This window comes from Liolophura sinensis, chromosome 6, assembly GCF_032854445.1.
Source record: "Liolophura sinensis isolate JHLJ2023 chromosome 6, CUHK_Ljap_v2, whole genome shotgun sequence".
NCBI classification, from domain to species: Eukaryota; Metazoa; Mollusca; class Polyplacophora; order Chitonida; family Chitonidae; genus Liolophura; species Liolophura sinensis.
Window position 1 is genome coordinate 52045962 of NC_088300.1, and position 22882 is coordinate 52068843.

Below are 22882 nucleotides of genomic sequence, written 5' to 3' on the forward strand. Positions count from 1 at the left end.
AGTAGCAACGTACACACCTAACAAACAGTCCATACATAGCTATGAATAAACAGCACATGTACATGTGAACAAGACTTATATATATAGATTCCTCGCCGTTAGGCCTAACGTATTGACGAAGGCACTGTTAGCGTTAAGGGTTATGTTAGCAGGGCATGTCCACGAAAGAAATCACCAAATCTTTAGAGTAGAACATCGGCATATGATGCACGGTTCGAAACTCAGAAAGTATCCTGACTGCACAAAGGCACACCGATTTGGTCCGTCAAATAACAAGTCCTGTTGATTTATAGCTTTCTCGAGGTTGTACGTTGCCATTATCTTTGCCTCGCGGGAACTCTTGGGTTTAGGCAGGGAATGTGCTGATTACTGGGATCTGTGTTGCTAGCGGCTGGCGACGCTCGTGGGAAGTACTATTTCCAGTACGTTCGCTTACCATAACACTAATATAGTGTGTATATCTATGTCACACGTACGTGAGAAGGTTCGTCTTTAACTTGCCAAAGACTGGTGGTTTATATTCTGGCTTCCTCTACTCTTTCAACTGGCCGTGATCGTGCAAGTGACAAATCCTTGAAAATGCATGGCGTTAAAACAATGAAATAAATTATTTCGCCATATCTTATAAGCCAGATACGACAACTTACCCGTCAAGCCACACCGACACTTGGTCGATTATTCTTGATGCTAAGATTTCTAAGATTAAAGTTTTATAAGCATGATTCGGCTTAGGGTGAAACTTTACTGTTTCTGAGAAACGAACTCGCTAATATCTTTTCAGTTCCGTTGTACATTTCCAACAAAGATGATAGACAAAGAACACCAATGTTATCGATCAGTATATATTTTATTAAATCCATTCCACATTTGAGAAAAAGGCATTCTGGGTATCAAAATCTGTTAAAATTATTGTATATTATGTATAATCTATATATCGTAAATGGTCATGTACGAAAACACATTTGTCATGCAATGCTGTTTCACTGAGAGTAAGGCAACCTGTAGTGCAGCCTTTTCTGTGAACTTCTTACCTGCCCAAAATTCTGATTAAAATACCTGTATACCTGCAGTGGTATTACATAGTCATATCACAAGCTCCGGCCGCAAATCCGATTTCCTCTCGATCACTCGCTCTTGTCTTCGTAAACGTGAAATTCATTCAATTAAACCCTATACCTCAAATTTTGAATTGCATTATGAACGCTCTGAATTGTCTTTAAAAATCCCGAAAGGCTCTAATACCATATCCTGCGTTCTGGCCAATACAACCACAAATGTTGTGCAATTATTTATCTCATTGGTGATGGGAAGCAGCAATGATGAAAAAAATGTCAATTCTGTTCTTCATATTTCGACCTGGTTAATTCAGAATAACATAACTATAGAGTGTCACACTCTGATTTTGAAACTTTTCAAATTCCTTCCAATTCGGTTAATACATGGAGTTATGGAAGACAAAACAATAAAGCAAATTAATGAACAGGGTCTGACAATGTGAACCACTGTAAAACACTGTTATCCTGACCCGCATCCCCAATACCCTGAGCAGAACATACATGCATGGGTCATAATTATATAACGTATGGGTCATTTCAAGACACTTATCGATGTATATCACAGACTTAATTCCATATAATCATACAATCTTACGGCCTACAATGTCAAAGATTATAAACATCAAACCACAATAGTGATGTATTAATAAAATATTTACACTTGAACAAGTAGCACAGAAAACTTATTAAAACAACTTCAGGAATATCAACGAAATAAACTACATGTATAATTGTTTGTTCAATGAATAGACCATTTTCTGCAATAATTTTGTCATATTTTCTTCACTACGGAATAGAGAAAGGTTCTTTCGAAATGATATGATGTAGTACATGTACCGCAGGTTTCTGCCCAATGGGTAAGGAATGTATTTGGAAAGTACATAATAAAAAATAGTATTACTTGATATAAGAACGTAACAAATTTGTATGTCAGACTTTGATCAAATACTCATCATAAACAACAGCAACAACAACAACAACAATTATCCATAAAAACAGGCTGTAAACTTTGTCGTGGTTTTTGCTTAAAGCACTGTCATTGTTTGATCATAAAGAACCTATGCTGCTAATTCTGACAGTCAAAGTTTATCATTGAAACCATCACATAAAACACGGACAGTAGAATAATTTTCTTCCCGTAGAAAAGTGATTCCTTCATAGAGAATCACAAAATTTCATATACCAGTATATGCAAACAATTATATGCAGAGATGTCATTGAAATTAAATCAAAGGTTTTTAATGATTATATTCAATGAATACTTTAATATTATTCCAAGACATCTATCCAAAAAGTATGAACAGTGATAATGATTACATTTTTTGTATTGTAAAACAATCTGATATAAGTACGTATATTTCATATATAATTAAACTAATTTTATATAACAATTACCCATAACGAGACTGCTCTTTCAGCGCCTCACAAGCAAGGGACATAACTCTAACAGGTATACATTTATACCAACGATTGGAATGTACAAACTATTGTGAGACGGATTTTCTTCCCGTAGAAAAGTGATTCCTTCATAGAGAATCACAAAATTTCATATACCAGTATATGCAAACAATTATATGCAGAAATGTCATTGAAATTAAATCAAAGGTTTTTAATGATAATATTTAATGAATACTTTAATATTATTCCAAGACATCTATCCAAAAAGTATGAACAGTGATAATGATTACATTTTTTGTATTGTAAAACAATCTGATATAAGTATGTATATTTCATAAGTAATTAAACTAATTTTTGGTAACAATTACCCATAACGACACTGCTCTTTCAGCGACTCATAAGTAAGGGACATAACTCTAATAGGTTTACATTTATACCGACGATTGGAATGTACAAGTTATTCTGTGAGACGGATCGGAAGCTAGAGACCACGCGATTTCCTTAGTAACAAACGGCGTCAGTGAGAAAAATGGTCCTCCCAACGTTATTGCATAGGAAAATACCTATTTTTGAATCTCTCTCAGTGATTTTATATCCGTTGGATTTGTATAATTTTCAGCTTCCAGATAGTCTGAGTATTTCTGCAGAGCTTTCATGACGTTATTTTGTAGGCCTTACTGCTTGCTACCGAAGTGGCAAAAAGTGACCTTTTCCCCCAATGCTTTAATATTGGGCAGCCATTTTTTTTTTTTAAAGACACGAAAGGGTGGTCACGTGACCCCCAACTTTTGACCCGTCTTACAGTGTAATGTTAATATCATTTTCAATAAAAATAAACAAAATCATCCTGCTGCATTTCAAACCTGAATGCATATTATCAATTAAAACTGTCTCAAACCGTTATAATCCGATCAAGAGACCCGTTACTTTCATTATGAATGTTACGGGAGGTGGACTCTGGTGATTCTGGACAAGTTGTCTCCCCCTGGTTAGAAGTACTGTTATCTAGAGACAGATGTCGGATTTTTCCAGTTATCTGCTCGTCGCAATGTCTGTAATACACGGGACACCTCATACCAAAATTCCGAAACTCTTTGACAAATGTAAGGAAGTAAACCATCATGGCAAGAGCCATAGCCCACTCTGAAACTGTAGAGACGATGTGCTCTGCAAAACCCTAAAAAAGAAAGGAAAGAAGCCTCACGTTAACCTCTAAAGCATTACGACTGATTCGACTCATTCGTACACATTCAGCTAATCTACAGGTTGCACCAACAGAACAGATTTTATTTATTTATTTTTTTTGATTGGTGTTTTACGCCGTACTCAAGAATATTACACTTATACGACAGCAGCCAGCATTATGATGGGAGGAAACCGGGCAGAGCCCGGGGAAACCCACAACCATCTGCAGGTTGCTGGCAGACCGTCCCACGTACGGCCAGAGAGGAAGCCACCATGAGCTGGACTTGAACTCACAGCAACCGCATTGGTGAGAGACTCCTGGGTCATTATGCTGTGCTTGTGCGCTAACCAACTGATCCACGGAGGCCCCCAGAACAGATAGATTACGTAATATAATAATGTAGAATCGACACTACCAACACCGTGTGTCACAGCGATGGGCTACGTTTACTACCAGTCATTCATGGCCATCAGGAGAAAGCGATTCAACTGTCTTGATATACTAATTACTTTCACCAGGTCATCCCCCTGTTCACCCCGTGCTCGGGATCCGTCCATTATACTATTCACAGGTACATTATAATGATACGTTGATCATATGTTAATTATTCAGCCCTTAATTATTTACCTAACGTTGTACTGTTAGGTCTATTCATGACTATTTCACTTATACGATAGCAGCCAACATCATCGTGGGAGGAAACCGAACAGAGCCAGAGGGAGTGGGAGTTTGGTGGGGGGGGTGAGAATTCTCAACCATCCACATGTTACGGACAGATCTTCCCACGAACAACCAAAGATGAAGCCATGCAGCATGAGTTAGCTGCATTTGAATTTGCAGCGATCAGATTGTTGAGATGCTAATGGGTCCTTGTGCTGCACTAGCGTGCTAATCACTAATAGACAGAGCACAGCATATGGACATATATATAATAAACAGGTGGTTGAGTTACCCCTTCGTCTTGTTGCCAATACTTGGGGTCAAAGCCGGAAAACTTGCCCATTGCTACAGGTGTGGACACAACTACTGATCAAGATTAAGGCTATACAATATAACATACTGCAGTGAACTCAACATCAAAAGGTCTGCATGCAATTTTGGTGTTTCCACCACATATACACATAAATCCAATACAAATCTCTCACAGCAGGGCTGAAGGTGATCAATTGGGTATTCTAAACAACTAAACATATCCATGCAAATTCCTGTATCATTCACTTTGGTTTTATGAAAAGCTGGATATATCAAATGCTAAAAACCAAATCATTAATCTTGTTCTCAACACTTGTATATATAATTGCAAAATCTCACATCATTTAGTTTGTATTGTTATTTCCAAGTATTTAGAGTATTTCCAGATGTATACTAAACAGTATACTTATGTATATGTATACAGATGTATACTAAACGTAAAATATGTGCGACTTTTAAACACCTACTCATTACAATGAAAAGCCTCCCATCATTTACATTGGTATTCTACGTGTATGTATCTGGAGGTACCCTTTAATTTGGCATTCTAAACACCTACACACTACAATGCATATTATCTGAACACTTGGTTAAAAAAATGCAAACCACTATGATCTAATTTGGTAATCCAAATATCTGGATATATGTCCCATATAATTTACTGTCAGTGCTTTTGTCCAATTGTTTCTAAATATTTACTTTGACTGTCTATGTCTATGGTACATAGGCTGGCCTATTTGTGATATTACAAGAAATTGCTGATCCATAAAAGTTTATTACCAGAAGCTGAATATTTAAATAAGCCAATCCTAACATCACAAAAAGATAATTTCAAAGCTTCAGTCATTGTAGCCTTGCATAGCATTTCTATTGGCCTAACTTCACTTTTGTAACATTTTCACCTACGTGTACATGTATTTGCAGGAATATCGTTTTTTAGGATAAGGATTAATCACACGAACGTGAAGGGTTAAAATATAAATGGTACCGCATTTCTTTGTTGCCACGTCTTTGTATCTCCATCAGGGAACTTATTAGCAGCAATACCACCAAAGACAAGTACTTTTAAACAGTTAAGGGTTAGTAGAAGTGCAACATAAAAAGGTGCATTAGTTAGTGTAACTAGAATATTCCTAGAACATATCGAAAATTCAAAACCAATTTCCTGTGATATACCCTGTGTGCAAAACACTTCCAATACATGCACGCATAAAGGCAGCAAACATAAAAAGTGTGACAAAGAAGACCTTTTTCATACAGTCAAACACACTGTTGCAATCTGTAAAAATACATGCATAGGCACTCTTATTATTATTATTATTTTATTTATCACTATATTCACTTTACATCCATTTAATAAACAATTATGGTTTAATGGCACTTCTGCAGCATTGTACATCATATTTCAAATTTTATCTAAAAAAAAAAAATTTACCTTGTGGCCTATAAAAACTGGCTTTATGGAATTGGCTCAATGAGACATTAGGCCAGACTAAAGGTAAAACTTGTCTCAACTCTGACATTTTAAAAATTCTACAAGCAGCCCGAATGGCACTATGAGGAAATTTTGTAGGAGTTATGAGTTTAAAAAAAAGCTTGTTAAAACAGTGTTAGTCAGATCCTAATTTCTCTGACCTGATATGAATATCTATATATATCTACTTCGTATACGATACCTGCACTAATATTGGATAAAACTGGTCATTAAAAAAGGTCAAACCTGGATACAGGTGCTAGCTCAGAAAAAGGATACAGATAATGAAGAAAACTGTGTTGGTGACGCAAATACCCAGACGTAAGTTGGCAATTTTCAGCGATGCTCCGCACAGTTTGTAGGTGATGTAGGTCTGACACCAGCAATAGATTGACCCAAGTCCAAAGGTCATGAATGCTCCAATCAAATGAACAACCAACACTTTTGTTTCCTGCAAAATCAATAAAAAAGTCAGTTTAATATTTATTTATTTATTTATTTGATTTGTGTAATATTTCGCATAATGGCTGCCAACAATATGCTGGGAGGAAACCAGGCGCAGCCCGGGGGAAACCTACGAGCATTCGCAGGTTGCTGGAAGACCTTCTCACTGTTGGCTACAGAGCCACCTGTCAGTTTATTAAATTCAATGAAACCATATGATACATTTGGACATGTACAATGTAGGTCAACATGGGGTGTTTTTCCAGACAACTCTACACGACAATTTTTTTCCTTTGATAGCTCAGTGTTTTATGACATACTGACAAATATTCATTACTTTCGTTGTTGGACAAATAGCCCTTCATCTAATTTACATTTACGTGTATAAGTAGTGTGAATGTGTCTACACAAGCACATGTACACGTATAAGTAATGTGACTGTATCACATAACATATCTACACAAGCACATGTACATGTATAAGTAATGCGACTGTGTCACACAACATATCTACACAAGCAAATGTACATGTATAAGTAATGTGACTGTGTCACACAACATATCTACACAAGGAAATGTACATGTATAAGTAATGTGACTGTATCACATAACATATCTACACAAGCACATGTACATGTATAAGTAATGCGACTGTGTCACACAACATATCTACACAAGCAAATGTACATGTATAAGTAATGTGACTGTGTCACACAACATATCTACACAAGCAAATGTACATGTATAAGTAATGTGACTGTATCACACAACATATCTAAACAAACACATGAATAAGTAATGTGACTACATCACAGAACACATCTACACAAATACGTGAATAAGTAATGTGATTGTATCACACAACACATATACACAAATACATGTATAAGTAATGCAACTTTATCACACAACATATCTCCACAAATAGATGTATAAGTAATGTGACTGTATTACACAACACATCTACACAAATACATGCATAAGTAATGTGACTGTATCACACAAAACATCTACATAAGCACACACACTAAATATTTAGAGCAAAGTCAATAACAATGTAAAATATTTATCTAGTGTTCATTATATATAACCAGTGAATGTGACCGCTGGCAAAATACTGTCTAACTGTCCCGCATACACACTAACACATCATAGAGAATAAACACATGGTCTCAATGACCATCTGACAGCATAAATGCCCCATCGACAGTAAGAGCAAGGGAGTCTAGAAATTCCCAGCCTAAGGCCAGGGTTGACCCAGCACCTTGTTTTCCTAGTGGCATACAGTTGAACGCCTTACAACTTGGCCATGTCTCACCCCAAAAAGGCTGTCACACCAAATAACATAAAAGTAACATAAAAGTAACATAAACCAACGTACCTGAAAGTTAGCCACAATGCTGGCTCCCAGGGCTGAGCATATGCCAAGTACAAAGCCAATGTTGTTTAAACAAGACAAGTGAACACATGAACGTTGGGTTATATCCCTTATTTTCAGATTCTCCTCCACATCCCTGTATCTTATGTACAGCGTGATCCCAGCTACAAAGAGAAATGTTCAACAAGAATAATTCTGAAAATTGTTTTTTATTACTATAATGACATACATATAATGTATATCATGTTCAAAATCTTACTGATGTTTACTGTTAGTTTTGATAACTGACATATTCTAGAGACCATTCTGGAATAAGTACAAAAGTTTAAACTTTATACGTCAGACTATAATACTGCAAGAGACATTTCCTCTCATTATCCAAATTACTTAGCTGCACTGTCTATATAATGTAGATGTGGAGTATACATTGTATTCATACTGGCATGTTGATGAAGCAGATAAATACCCAAAACAGCCCACACTGATGGACAGTCAGGGATAGAAATTAGAAGTGAAGTCAGCATGACAATTGTTCTGTTGACCCCTAAAAGTTACCAGACATTTTTGCAACTCACATGACAAAATTCCTAAACTGTTGGCCGATATATAATTAAAAATGCACTGTGTACTTAGTTTTGACATGCAACTGTTTTAATAATTTACCAGGGGCTTAATTTGTGCTCACCGTAATTTTCACACACGGAGTAATACATCTCTTCCAATCTTCTTTGAAATATATTTGCGTAGCTGACTGTTTAGTCGATTGCTTGGTGAACTCAACTTTAAGTAGACCGATCATTTTGAGCAATCAATATGTTTCCCTTTGCTGCAAACAACTACTTCACGTGGCGATATGCACCTTGCTTATCTTCGCTCAATGAAAGCCATAGGAACAGAGTACTCAATTTTTGAAACAAGAAAAGTCTTGTAGAGGAAGTTTGTTACATTTCAATGAAACGTGATATACCAATGTTTTAAAGTAATTTGACCTTTTGTTACAAATAAAAGGCGCCACTATGAATCCACTTAGTTTGGGAAAGTGATCAAAGGAGCAAAACTTTATGTATGTGCAAATTTTCATCATCAAATATTCAACAGGACACTTGTCAATGCTGCACAGAAACTTTGACGAAAAAGACCACTTTTTTGCCAGACCTGTCCAACAAGACAATGGTAATTTTGAACCCCGACAGAAACCCCAAGTACAGAATTGCCCAGCTACACCTGTATGACGGGCATGTGGATGTGTTCAGCTACACCTGTATGACAAAAATGTATCTATGTGCCCAGCTACACCTGTATGACAGACGTGTGGATGTGCTCAGCTACACCTGCAGGATAGATATATGCATATGCCCAGCTACACATGTATGACAGACATGTGTGGATGTGTTCAGATACACCTGTATGACAGCCATGTGTGGATGTACTCAACTACACCTGTATGACAGACAAATGTGGATGTGCTCAGCTACACCTGTAGGATAGACATGTATGCATGTGCCCAGCTACACATGTATGAAAGATATGTATGGATGTGTTCAGCTACACCTGGATGTGTTCAGATACACCTGTATGACAGGCATGTGTGGATGTGCTCAGCATCACCTGTAGAACCAACACATGTGGATGTGCTCAGCTACACCTGTATGGCAGATCTGTGGATGTGCTTAGCATCATCTGTATGAGAGATGTGTGGATGTGCTCAGCTACATCTGTATGACAGACAAGTCTGGATGTGCTCAGCTACATCTATATTGCACATGTGTGGATATGTTGAGCTACACCTGTATGACAGAAATGTGTGGATGTGCTCAGCTACACCAGTATGAGACACATGTATGGATGTGCTCAGTTACACCTGTATGACAGACATGCGGATGTGCTCAGCTACACCTGTATGACAGACATGTATGGATGTGTTGAGTTACTCCTGTAGGACAGACATGTGGATGTGTTGAGCTACACCTGTATGACACATAAGTATGGATGTGCTCAGCTACACATGTATGACAGACATGTGTGAATGTTCTCAACCACACCTGTATGACAGACATGTGTGAATGTTCTCAACCACACCTGTATGACAGACATGTATGGATGTGTTGAGTTACTCCTGTAGGACAGACATGTGGATGTGCCCAGCTACACCTGTATGACAGATATGTGCATGTGCTCAGCTACACCTGTATGACAGACATGTATGGATGTGCTCAGCTACACCTATCTGACAGACATGTATGCATGTGCTCAGCTACACCTGTACAACAGGACAGTATGGATGTGTTCAGCTACACCTGTACAACAGGCATGTATGGATGTGCTCAGCTACACCTGTATGACAGACATGTATGATGTGCTCAGCATCACCTGTATGATACACATATATGGATGTGGTCAGCTACACTTGTAAAACAGATATGTATGGATGAGTTCAGTTTTACCTATACAACACACATGTATAGATATTCTCAGCTACACCTGCATGATAAGACATATATGGCTGTGCTCAGCTACACTTGTAAGACACACATATATGGATGTATTCAGCTACACCTGTATGACAGATATGCATGGATGTGCTCAGCCACACCTGTAAGACAGATATGTAAGGATGTGCTCAGCATCACCTGTATGACAGACATGTATGGATGTGCTCAGTTACACCTGTACAACACACACGTATGGATATGCTCAGATACACCTGTATGAGGGGCATGTGGATGTGTTCAGCTACACCTATATGACAAAAATGTATCTATGTGCCCAGCCAATCCTGTACATCAGACATGTGGATGTGCTCAGCTACACCTGTACAACAGGCATGTATGGATGTGCTCAGCTACACCAGTACAACAGGCATATACGGATGTGCTCAGCTACACCTGTAAGACATACATGTATGAATGTATTCAGCTACACCTGTATGACAGACATGTGGATGTGTTCAGCTACACCTGTAGGACCAACATGTATGGATGTGCTCAACTACACCTGTATGACAGACATGTATGGATGTGCTCAGATACACCTGTATGACAGACATGTATGGATGTGTTCAGCTACACCTGTACAACAGGCAAGTGGACGTGCTCAGCTACACCTGTAAGACACACATGTATGAATGTATTCAGCTACACCTGTATGACAGACATGTATGGATGTGTTCAGCTACACCTGTATGACCGACATGTATGAATGTATTCAGCTACACCTGTATGACCGACATGTAAGGATGTGCTCAGCTACACCTGTATGACAGACATGTATGGATGTGCTCAGCTACACCTGCATGACAGACATGTATGGATGTGCTCAGCTAAACCTGTATAACAGACATGTATAGATGTGCTCAGCTACACCTGTATGACAGACATGTATGGATGTGCTCAGCTAAACCTGTATAACAGACATGTATAGATGTGCTCAGCAACACCTGTACAACAGACATGAATGGATGTGTTCAGTTACATCTGTACAACAGACATGTTTGGATGTGCTCAGCTACACCTGCACAACAGACATGTATGGAGGTGCTCAGCTACACCTGTACAACAGGCATGTACAGATGTGCTCAGTATCACCTGTATGACAAACATGTATGGATGTGCTCAGCTACACCTGTACAACACACATGTGGATGTGCTCAGCTACACCTGTATGACAGACATGTATGGATGTGCTCAGCTACACCTACACAACAGACTTGTATAGCTGTGCTAAGCTACACCTGTATGAAAGACACAAAAGGATGTGCTCAACTACACCTGAATGACAGACATGTTTGGATGTGCTCAGCTACACCTGTACAACAGACATGTATGGATGTGCTCATCTACATCTGTACAACAGACATGTGGATGTGCTCAGCTACACCAGTATGACAGACATGTATGGATGTGCTCAGCTACACCTGTATGACAGACATGTAAGGATGTGCTCAGCTACACCTGAAAGACATGTGGATGTGCTCAGCTACACCTGCATGACAGACAAGTGGATGTGCTCAGCTACGCCTGCATAACAGACATGTTTGGATGTGCTCAGCTACACCTGTACAACACACATGTATGGATGTGTTCAGCTACACCTGTACAACAGACATGTGGATGTGCTCAGCTACACATGTATGACAGACATGTATGGATGTGCTCAGCTACACCTGTATGACAGACATGTATGGATGTGCTCAGTTACACCTGTACAACAGACATGTGGATGTGCTCAGCTACACATGTATGACAGACATGTATGGATGTGCTCAGCTACACATGTATGACAGACATGTATGGATGTGCTCAGTTACACCTGTATGACAGACAAGTGGATGTGCTCAGCTACGCCTGCATAACAGACATGTTTGGATGTGCTCAGCTACACCTGTACAAAACACATGTATGGATGTGTTCAGCTACACCTGTACAACAGACATGTGGATGTGCTCAGCTACACATGTATGACAGACATGTATGCATGTGCTCAGCTACACCTGTACAACAGACATGTGGATGTGCTCAGCTACACATGTATGACAGACATGTATGGATGTGCTCAGCTACACCTGTATGACAGACATGTAAGGATGTGCTGAGTTACACCTGAATGACAGACATGTGGATGTGCTCAGCTACACCTGTACAACAGACATGAATGGATGTGCTCAGTTACACCTGTACAAAAGACATGCATGGATGTGCTCAGCTAAACGTGAACAGACAGACATCTGTGGATGTGCTTAGCTACGCCTGTATGGCAAACATCTATAACAGGGTACATTACAGCTGGCAATTTTGGAGATGCTGTTCACAAAATCCATCATCCAATATGAATTTTGATCAGAGAATGTATGGCAAATGTCAGATAAACTGACGGAAGACACTCTAGTATTTGGTGGTCCAAGTCCAACCGTAATGTGTATGAGCATGCACTGTGTCCATGCACATCTATATGGCATGGTTACCTGCCAAGTTAATATTACGCCTGGTTACATTTAATTTGGTTTAAGAACTTTCCAGTGAATCTATGTTAGAATTTATCTGATATATTGGCCCTCTACAGTTTTTAAGATATTGTTATCATCAGAGGCCATGGGAAAACATAGCTGATCCAGTTAGTGCAGTAATCAAACATCATGCATTCTAACAAATATGACACAACATATGATAAATGTCACCATGCTATTTTGTATGATGATGTTAGACTAAGAATACATGTATGTAGGGTCAGAACGAGGACATCAGAGGCCATGGGAAAACATAGCTGATCCAGTTAGTGCAGTAATCAAACATCATGCATTCTAACAAATATGACACAACATATGATAAATGTCACCATGCTATTTTGTATGATGATGTTAGACTAAGAATACATGTATGTAGGGTCAGAACGAGGACAGCTGTCATGGTTGTATGGTAACCTACCTAGTACAGCACCTATGTTCAACATTTGACCAAATATACAGCTCTCCGGTGGTTCTGTCCCTGTGTCACTAAAACACAAAAGAAATGTCACATTAAAAGCATGCATAAAGTGGTATATTGTATTCAAAATTAATAGCAACCACTAGATAGACTATGTACATCCCTAGACTATTACATTAGTATATATACATATATTTATTTATTTATTTGATGGCTGTTTTATGGTGTACTCAAGTATTTCACTACTGTCCCTTCATCCATGATTCTTGATTGTTAAATTGTTGACATACACTTGTCAGAGCTACAAATTCTGAATTTCTTTTTAATCACAATGACCAATATTTTAGCATATGTTCTTAATTACCTGATGTAGGGGAATCCAGGTGCCACATGGCCGGCGCAAACAGCAATAATATACCTAAATGATACAATCTTTTGTCAATAAATTATGAAATTCAACATGATAATACATCAACTAAAATCAGTAAATATTCAAACTACACAGATTTACAACAAATTCAGAACAACCCAACAAGACAAAGATACTCTTCAAAATTGAACAATTTACCTGTGTAGTAATGGTAGTTTGAAGAGAAAATAGTCATGTGAGAAAAACTATGTGAGAAAAACAATTGAACATATTAATTGACATCTTAATTTAAATATCAAATTTTGCTTTAAGCTCAGTTAGTTTGCTGACACTGAATATTTTAAACTAGCTGATGTAATGACTAGGCACTTACGATATTATGAAGGTTAATGGGATGAAAACGAAGACTGCCACAGGAAACAACCATAATTTACTCCCCCACATGTCTGAAATTCAATTAAGCAGAATGGCTTCATTATCAACTCAACTGAAACCTGTATAATAATTAACGCAGAACACAATGTGAGGTCAGCACCAGTAAATACAGCTGCTTAGTCACCATGAAACGGACCAACCCACTAAACTGAGTAGTAAAACAGCATAACTGAATATTAAATTAATGCTAATTGGAAAAAAAACTTATATTTTCTTGAATTTTTCAGCATCAAGGTATACTATATACCCTTAGGCCTTTACAAAATCTTGAATCTGAATTATAATACGTACGTATATCTGATAATTATGGTTCTTATTTACACATTTTAATCATCCGCTATCTTTAGCCTACTGTCGTGTCTAAGATATTGAGCCAGTTTTGCACTAGATTCTGATCTGGCTAAAACTGAACTACTACTGTACTGCTACTTTTTAAAATTAAAAATAAAATAAAATAAAATAAAAAAAAAACAAACGGCAACTGGTCATGCCGGTGTATACGACATATACCATAATACTATATCGTATCATAGCAGTCACACAACGATGATGCAAGCTTTCATTATGACACCTTGCCATGACGTCTCTGCGCCACAGTGTTGCCTGTTTATTTTCTAGTGAGTAATTAAATAACTACGTCCAATGACAATTCAGATACAAGAGAGGTTGTTTAACGGAAAAACTTCCGTGTTCGTCAGTTTTGACTACAACAACAACACTACATTATAACTGTCAGGTTGGCTGCCACTGTGTCACTCAAGTCAGTGCTTGTCCGTTGTCGCCAAAATTATTCTTTGGACAAAAGATAATCACAGTTTTACCATTGAACTTAATAAAACACATAATAAATGAAGAGTTTTCAGCAGTTACCTGATCACTTAATTTGACGGCCCTCTAACCTATCTCCGAGCTAGTACTAGGCCTACTAGTAGACGGTATCCATCTAGGGTAACAAAGTTGGCGTGGGCCTACCTGTCAACCAAAAAATGTTTTAACTTATACATTTCTAAGTACTCGTACATTGTTAGACATCGACCTGCAATGGCCAGTACAAGTGTGCATGGCCGAACATGTTGGGATATAGTATATCTGCATGAATACTACGTCCGCTATTCAGATTAGTATTATGTAGTAGTCGCTGGAGATATACATGTAGAAACCAAAGGAACAGATTTATTCTATTCCAGAGTTGTGGCTAGGCCTAATTGTCACTCACATGCAGGCTCATATAGGTATAAGGGTCGAGCGGGCAGATTTTTTTTTTTTTTATGCTAGGTCTAGGCCTTTAGATTTTTGCTCCTGGATCGATCTCCAACTCGGCGTTATATATATATATATATATATATATATATATATATATATATATATATATATATATATATATATATATATGCCGTGCTAACACCCAATTCAATATTCATATCTCAAATATTAAAGCCAATTCTGAATGTCGACCTGCAGAAGTTAGAACCAGTTCGTTATTTTAATTCCCTTTAATTCCTATTCCAGTACCGATATACCCGTAAGGTGTTGTCTGCAGTAGGGCTATGGTACTATAGCCTGTATTCAAAATTACCGCTGTATGGGATGACACATGCGCCAGGTGAAGAGAGGCATGATGGTACTGCTTATATAGACTTTCGTGCATTTGTTCATACTTCGTATGCGTGTATTCTGTTGAGTTATTTTTGGCCCCGGTGAGGCGTACCTATATGCAGCATTGCCCTTTCTCTGTTGTTGTATGCGCCATGTTCCATATAGGTCCAGTGCGTATACCAAACCTCAACGCGAAACAAGAGTATATACTGTACCTTGAGAGCAGAGATCTGATAATACTGACCCAGCTTAGTGGCAAAAGTGTTGTGTGTAGGCCTACTGGGATTCTCGTACCAACTTAAGAGCAGTTGAATACATGCATGGACGGAAAACCGACATCCTTGTACAACTTGTACTTTCAGGCCTGCGTTGTACACATGGAATATCTGTAATCTATTGGAAGTATGGTCAGGTAGGCCAATGTGTAGTTTCGTTGCCTTATATTTTGATAGTTAATATGTCATATACTTGCTCGGTACGTCTTGGTCAGTGTCGCATATCCATTGCAATAAAAGGTATGGTACGCCCTTATATGAATGAAGCTTTATGTCTTAATGCCACACTGACAGTTTTGCAGCCACATCCTGGCGAGGCTCCTATACATGTGCATCCGTAGCAATCGTGCTCTAGTGCTGAATACACCTAGATGTAGGCCGCGCACCCTTGGAACCGTCATATCATCATGTTCTTCACCAGTTAGTATTTACAAGCCTTGTGCAACTCACACTTCACGACACTGAGTAATTAATATGATCCAGTATGATCAGAAACGTACATATCTGTACTATCTTAATACTGATATGTCAGTATCATCTGATTAAGAAGCGCTTAGCGCAGTATCAGCTTTGCTGGCAGGAAGATGATTTTTACATAAACAATACAGTCTTATGCACTGTACTAAGGGCCATCAAACAAAGTTAAGCCCATCATCAAATATATTCACAAAGGCTCTGGCTTTAGGGCTACTTGTTGTGAGTTCAAGCCCAGCTCATTCTGGCTTTCTATCCAGTCGTACGTGACAAGGTCTACTTGCAACCTGCGGATGGTCACGGGTTTCCAACGGGCTCTGTGGTTTTTTTTTTCACACCACAATGGTAACCATCTTGTAAGTAAGATATTCGTGGGTACGGCTCAAAACTCCAATGAAATGCATACATTAATACAGGACTACATTATACCCAGTCGCATATATAATCCCGACTGGTCAGCTGAACTTCAAATCCCAACACGCATCCAGATGTACTATTTTATTTATCAAACCATAATGAAGCAAATTCAAGGCCGCTACAATCTGTAGTCAGCGTGATATGCCCGGGTTCAGTCCGCAGTATGGTCATGCGCATAACACACCAAGCTTGAACTGGAGAAAACCAACGAGAAAAACTCTCCATATGGTTGGTAAATTGTGAATGTGATGATTTATCAAAATTAGGGTATAAATAATTAATTTTCGTGTGATTGAGTCAACCAAAACTGAAAGAAGCCGAACTAGATCTAAAATCAGTGTCATTTTTAATTTCAGCTGATAGTAATAAATTTCCCGCTTGCAAGATAATACCAGTAACTATTGTCTTTCTTTCTTCTACAGCGTTCTGAATAGCGTAAAGAACAACAATGTGCGCATCCTTCAGATGTTACTCGCCGTGCCCGGCACAGTGCAGCCGCAGGATGTTAGGGGCGCTCTGTTCCAGGCCTGTCGTGACGGTTCTGCCGAGTGTTTGCAGTGTCTGCTGGCTGCCAAGACCGATCCTGACGTCAAAGATCCCAGCGGAAACTCGCCGCTCCACCTGGCGGTAGAGTCTGGTTGTATTGACACGCTGAATGTCCTGTTAGAGGCCGGATGTGACACCGAATGCCGAGGGTCTGGGGGACGCACCCCTCTCCATCTCTCCGCATGGCTGGGGACAGACGACTGTTTAGACTGTCTTGCACGCCACGGAGCAAAGGTGAACTGTACTGACTCAGAAGGTAGTACTCCTCTGATAACAGCAGTAAAACATGGTAATTACGGGGCGGCTCAGGCTTTACTGAGGCTCAAATGTGACGTAAATGCCACAGATGACGGAGGCCTCTCTGCCTTACATTATGGTTGCCACAAGGCGCGGTGCGTAGAGAGCTTATTGTCATCTGGCGCGGACCCTAACATTGTCGACAAGGACGGAAACACAGCAGCCATGTTGGCCGCTGCCGAGGGATTTTCAGGAGTTATTACAGCTCTAATTAAAGCCAACTATGATGTAAATATACAAAACTTCTTCACTGGGCGGACCGTTTTCCACACTGTAGCCATGAAAGGTCACAAGGAATGTATCAAGGAGTTAGTTTTGGCAGGAGCTGATATTAATATGTGTGATAAGGACTTTAAAACACCTTTGTGGTACGCAATCAACTGCGCTCGCTTTGATGTGGTCAAGTTTTTATTCAGAGCTAACAGTGATGTTGACAAATTCCAGTGTCCTTTAGGAATACCAATGGAGGCATGTCCACTTCATCTCGCACTAGCACGCGAGGACTTAAAGGTGATCCGGTTGTTTATACTGACAGGATACGACAGTGCGCATGTCAGACAATCAGTAGAAAGAGAAGAGATCAAGAGTTTGCTGACGAGCGAAGACCTTTCTCACTGGATCGACCATGCCCGTGGCCCCCTAACGCTAAAACAGGTTTGCAGAATGTGGATACGTCACCATCAAGGCAGACTTCTCTTTCACGATTTGCGGTTACTCCCTCTACCAGAACCAATGAAGGAATTCATTAGCTTAACAGAGATAGATGAAGAACATTGAATGTTACACACGTTGAGCTCTTTTGGCGATCTGTTTGTTTTTATTTATTTTGAAAATATATGCATGTCTTGAAGGACACGTTTTGCTTGAAGAAGTAAACAACATATAGTTTGACCTCCAATACTCATCACATGTTCGACAAAGAGTTATTTACAAGTCTTAATTTGTTTACTTCAGTTGACAAATAAACACATTAAATTTTTAGAATTGTCTAATGTGGGAATCTGACTGAAACTAGTGAAACAATCTTTGTCATTTCAAGGTCAAACAGTACAGTCATTAAACTCTCTAATTGAACAACATGCTGGACAGATATAAAATTTCCAGTTACAAATTCCTTTTTTTGTAACGACAAAACGAACACGCGTCTGAAACTTCGCCACGCGATCATCTCGTCCCAGTGATTAGTATGCTCCAGTGGTCACTTTCACAAAACTTCGTAAAATGCACTGTCAATGTTATAGTGCCATAAGCTTTTGTCATTTACAAGGAAAAGTTAGCAAAAACTGATTTTCGAAGTTTTCTGAAAGTGGGTTAATTCCTTTATACGTTACTCTGATTTGGAATACTTTTCGCGAAAGCAGTTGCCATGTTGGCAACTCTAACCTGTAAGCTCGTAACCAGCGGCGCAGTCAATACTGGCGCGCTCTTTGACTTGTTATATCCAGTGAATATTTTGGATGCCTCAGGTTTTCTAGTAGCATGAAATTTTTTGGTGGGTTTTTTAGCCCAAGACCAGTTGTCTTTTTCACCACTCCACAACAGAAGCGGCAAGGCAAATGTGTGGAAATTATATGTGTGTAGAAAATCTTCCATGTGCAATCGAACAACGGTTGAAGATATTTTCTCCCGCCACTGACGACTTGGATTGCGTGCAATTCACTGAGTACTAAGTACCGTGAGTGTGGTTTTAAATTTTTGATTGCAGAACATCGTACCAAGAGCGTTTCCATGGCAACTGCGCACGTGAGGCTCTCGTGGGGTACGGCCAATCTAGTGTGGATGACTCTGTAAATGCCCGGAGCGATTGAGGCCATCACTTCTAACACCACCACCTTCCCGTCTCTGTCATAAGTAACCCTTGTATTGACAGCATCTGGATAAGACGACAACGTGGACTGAGGCCGAAATGAGCTGTGGGTGACGCATACCAGGTCAGCGCGATTATAGTCCTTCTTTATTCCACCATGAGCGGCACAGCCCATAGTGTCTATCTGAAGAGAGAATGAGAGCCAAATTCTGGTATCACTGTTGCACACGTCCCTTTTCACAGGGCCAGAACTCCAAATTAGAGATCTAGTCAACCCCATATTTATCACAGGCGGTCTGCTGATCTCCAGCAAGGACTGGCCAGTGGAACTTCGTATTTCCTCACAGAGTCTGCGTTTAGCAGGTCTTACCTTCACAGACTTCTTTTTTCGATTGTCAAGATGTCCGGTTTCAGGTTGATTCGATGGACAGGAATACGCCGGCGTCGTGATCTGAAGCATTTTCTTGTCGCTGTCTGCCATCGAGATGTCTGGTTTTTCCGCTGAGCAAGGCTTTACTGCCGAAGATACGGAGAGTTTTGGCGAGTTACTGTAACCCAAGTTCAGTACGTCCAGCTGAAATGATCGGTCTAAACTGGTACTTTCTATATCAGATTGTGCACCAGAAATGACCACACTGTCGATGATGTTTCTATTGCTGGGAACATTCGCAGGAGTAGACTGACAATCCGCTCTAGTAATGTGGCCGCTGAGGACTTGTCGATTGATCTCCGGAGTGGAAGGCATTGAAATCTGTCAAAACAGCAGATGATTAAATGGTGTTTTTCTGTATATATTAAGTACATGCACAAAAATGGCATGAAAGATTTAAACATCATGTTAAGATACCAGTGAGCTATCACGAGATGATTCAACAACCGGACCTAGGTTTAGACGTTAGAAGAGTTAATAGAATGACTTTCTTAATAGAATGTCAGAGTATCATATTTTGAATAGTAAACCATCTACTGAATGATTGAGCCCAAAGGGTATACACCGTCCTGAGATTATAGGGTCTCTTGGAAGGATGGAACCTGATAGCGCGGCAATACTAAAAACCACAATTTTATCATAAGCTACATGAATCACGATGCCTTTGCTATTTGTACATATTTGCTGGTACCTTTCCAGGGAGATCAAAGGTGTTCTCCGTAACTTTTGCCACTTTCGCTCCTCTAGTATCAAAAACTTTGTACTCCCGAGAGCGCTTAGCCCGTTTCCGCCCTCTCTCCTGACCAGGCCCCCCATCAACAGCTCGAAGACATGCCTTGGTTCTCATCAGCGTGTTTGTGTTGTCTGTAGTGGTTCTAAAAGTCTGGTGATGTGGAGAACACCTCTGACTTTCTCCCAGTTCATTGTTAAAACTAAGCCTACCATCCGTCTTCTTCAAAATGTTTGAGACAGCCATGTTTCTTGCTAACCGTTGTTTCCGTCTTGCCCCTTGCTTCTGTAGTTTGAGGGGTGTATCGCATTCTTGATGTTGAGAAGAAGCCACAACGCCCAATTTCGTGGAACCTTGCGCATCTTTCTTTTGCTGAGTCGATAGTTCTTTCCTGCCTCCATCAGATTCAGCTTTTGAAAGTGTGTCCCTCGATGGCTTGGATTTCGGGTCTTGACGTTTGCGTTCCTTAACTCTTCTATTCTTCATCCTCATTTCACCGCTCAATGTACCATATATATAACCTTGTTTTCCTGAAAATGATGATGATGAAAATGATGTTTATAAACGAGGAATATATTTACACAAGTACAGGCTAGAGGATAACTAGCATGAACTCGGACGAATTAATCAATACCAAGCGCACGTAGGCCTGTGTACTCTTCTCATGTTGTGTGACATATACTTAGAGCATATCGTTAAATTGTGCCATTAAAGACTAAAATCAGAATAAATTAGCACAATTATCTGCATCATTAAAACCAAACCTTTATGTAAGTCTTATAAATTAATCCAAAAAGGAATGGCGATATACCCACAGTCTGGATGAATCTTTTTTGGTGCCAGTATACTGTGTGTGTGGCAAAAATTGTACTCTAACATCACTGTGGGCCTGGCAACAAAGTAAACAAATAGATGACGTCACAAAATCTACTATGACGTTGAACCGAGTAATCACATCGTTTTCATCCCTTCACCACTTTGGGTCCCACTGTTCAGGCGTTATGTCACAGGACAACTCGACGTCACAAACACGTCACGAATTATCACATCACACGTCACGAATTATCACATCACACGGATCATCCGCACTTGGAGACTCGTGGACAAGCTACACAGATGGTCCAAATGACAGTAAAACGCATTCTTTTTTTCTGTGACACAGTAGTGCGTGTGTAGTTTGTTAATGTTTTATGAGGACACATACAATGATAACTGTGAGGTAATGACTGAAATAACAAATGAGTTCACAGCTCTCAAGCGTCTTGATAGAAGCGGGAAGGAGTTTTACGTGTTCTCCATTTATAGAAAAAAGGTTTAGACCGCTTTCAAAGGGGAACTCGTGAAACTCCTTCCCGCTTGTTTTTATTATTTATTTATTTGATTGGTGTTTTAAGCCGTACTCAAGAATATTCACTTGTACGACGACAGCCAGCATTATGGTGGGTGGAAACCGGACAGAGCCTGGGGAAACCCATCTGCTGGCAGACCTTTCCACTTACGGGCGCAGAGGAAGACAGCATGTGCTGGACTTGAACTCACAGCGACCGCATTGGTGAGAGACTGTGCTTGCCGCCTGCATCAAGGCGGCCCAAAGCTATTTGTTCTTTCCTTTATTACGTCACAATTATCGGTGTACGTATGCTAATAAAACACATATGAACTACACTCGCACTGTAACGTCAAAGAGGAAAACAATGCGTTCTGCTTTCATTTGGACCTTCTGTGTAGCTCGTCCTCGAGTCTCTCATTGTTTGTTTCCGTGCTGTCTGTATGTTGGTTTATACGTTAACGTGTGATATGTGTCATAACTCTGGGAGCTGTTCTATTCTTTCCAGTTCATGTGGAATTGTCTTAAATAGACATGCAAGCTCCTCCAAGCTTCGGCACCACGCACGAAAATAAAAAATGACAATTAATTAGCTCAACCATGTTCTGGAGCAACGCAAAAATAGAACTGGCAAGCTCGTCGACGCTTCTTTGCGATGTAAATAGAGAACAAGGTACCATCAGCCGGTATTATTATGACATCATGAACTTGACTTTACTGAAAATGAAAAATATTGGCAAAGAAATTTAAGGTAGCAGGTTAATAGGCCTACAACCATCGTCCACCTTAAAATTGACTTTAAACCTGTCGCCTATCAAATTGTGAAACTGAACTTAGTCGAGAGAACCAGGA

At 39.5% G+C, this 22882-nt stretch overlaps 2 protein-coding genes across 3 annotated transcripts; one reads left to right on the plus strand and one right to left on the minus strand.

The window, feature by feature from the left end:
- Positions 1–828: 828 nt before the first annotated feature.
- Positions 829–15104, minus strand: LOC135467999 (DNA damage-regulated autophagy modulator protein 1-like). 2 transcript variants are annotated; one of them, XM_064745991.1, is made up of 8 exons: positions 15002–15104; positions 14070–14142; positions 13691–13744; positions 13327–13394; positions 7910–8070; positions 6365–6536; positions 4592–4665; positions 829–3630 (listed from the first exon to the last, which is right to left on the minus strand). In XM_064745991.1, exons 2-8 carry the CDS (start codon positions 14138–14140, stop codon positions 3346–3348), a joined length of 885 nt encoding a protein of 294 aa, XP_064602061.1. In that variant the 5' UTR covers positions 14141–14142; positions 15002–15104; the 3' UTR covers positions 829–3345. The 2 variants fall into 2 exon arrangements, with proteins under 2 accessions (XP_064602061.1, XP_064602062.1); XM_064745992.1 differs by lacking the exon at positions 4592–4665 and adding an exon at positions 5600–5673.
- An 865-nt stretch (positions 15105–15969) lies between these two features.
- On the plus strand, positions 15970–18610 carry LOC135467950 (serine/threonine-protein phosphatase 6 regulatory ankyrin repeat subunit C-like). The gene is made up of 2 exons (XM_064745895.1): positions 15970–16139; positions 17316–18610. Exons 1-2 carry the CDS (start codon positions 16132–16134, stop codon positions 18511–18513), a joined length of 1206 nt encoding a protein of 401 aa, XP_064601965.1. The 5' UTR covers positions 15970–16131; the 3' UTR covers positions 18514–18610.
- The last annotated feature ends 4272 nt before the right edge of the window (positions 18611–22882 follow it).

Excerpts from the sequence above, each read along its gene's own strand:
- LOC135467999 (XM_064745991.1), bottom strand. The coding sequence starts at position 14,140 with ATGTGGGGGAGTAAATTATGGTTGTTTCCTGTGGCAGTCTTCGTTTTC. Across the intron at positions 13,745-14,069 it reads CCATTAACCTTCATAATATC|GTATATTATTGCTGTTTGCG; the intron begins GTAAGTGCCTAG and ends TGTATCATTTAG. Across the intron at positions 13,395-13,690 it reads CCTGGATTCCCCTACATCAG|TGACACAGGGACAGAACCAC; the intron begins GTAATTAAGAAC and ends TTTGTGTTTTAG.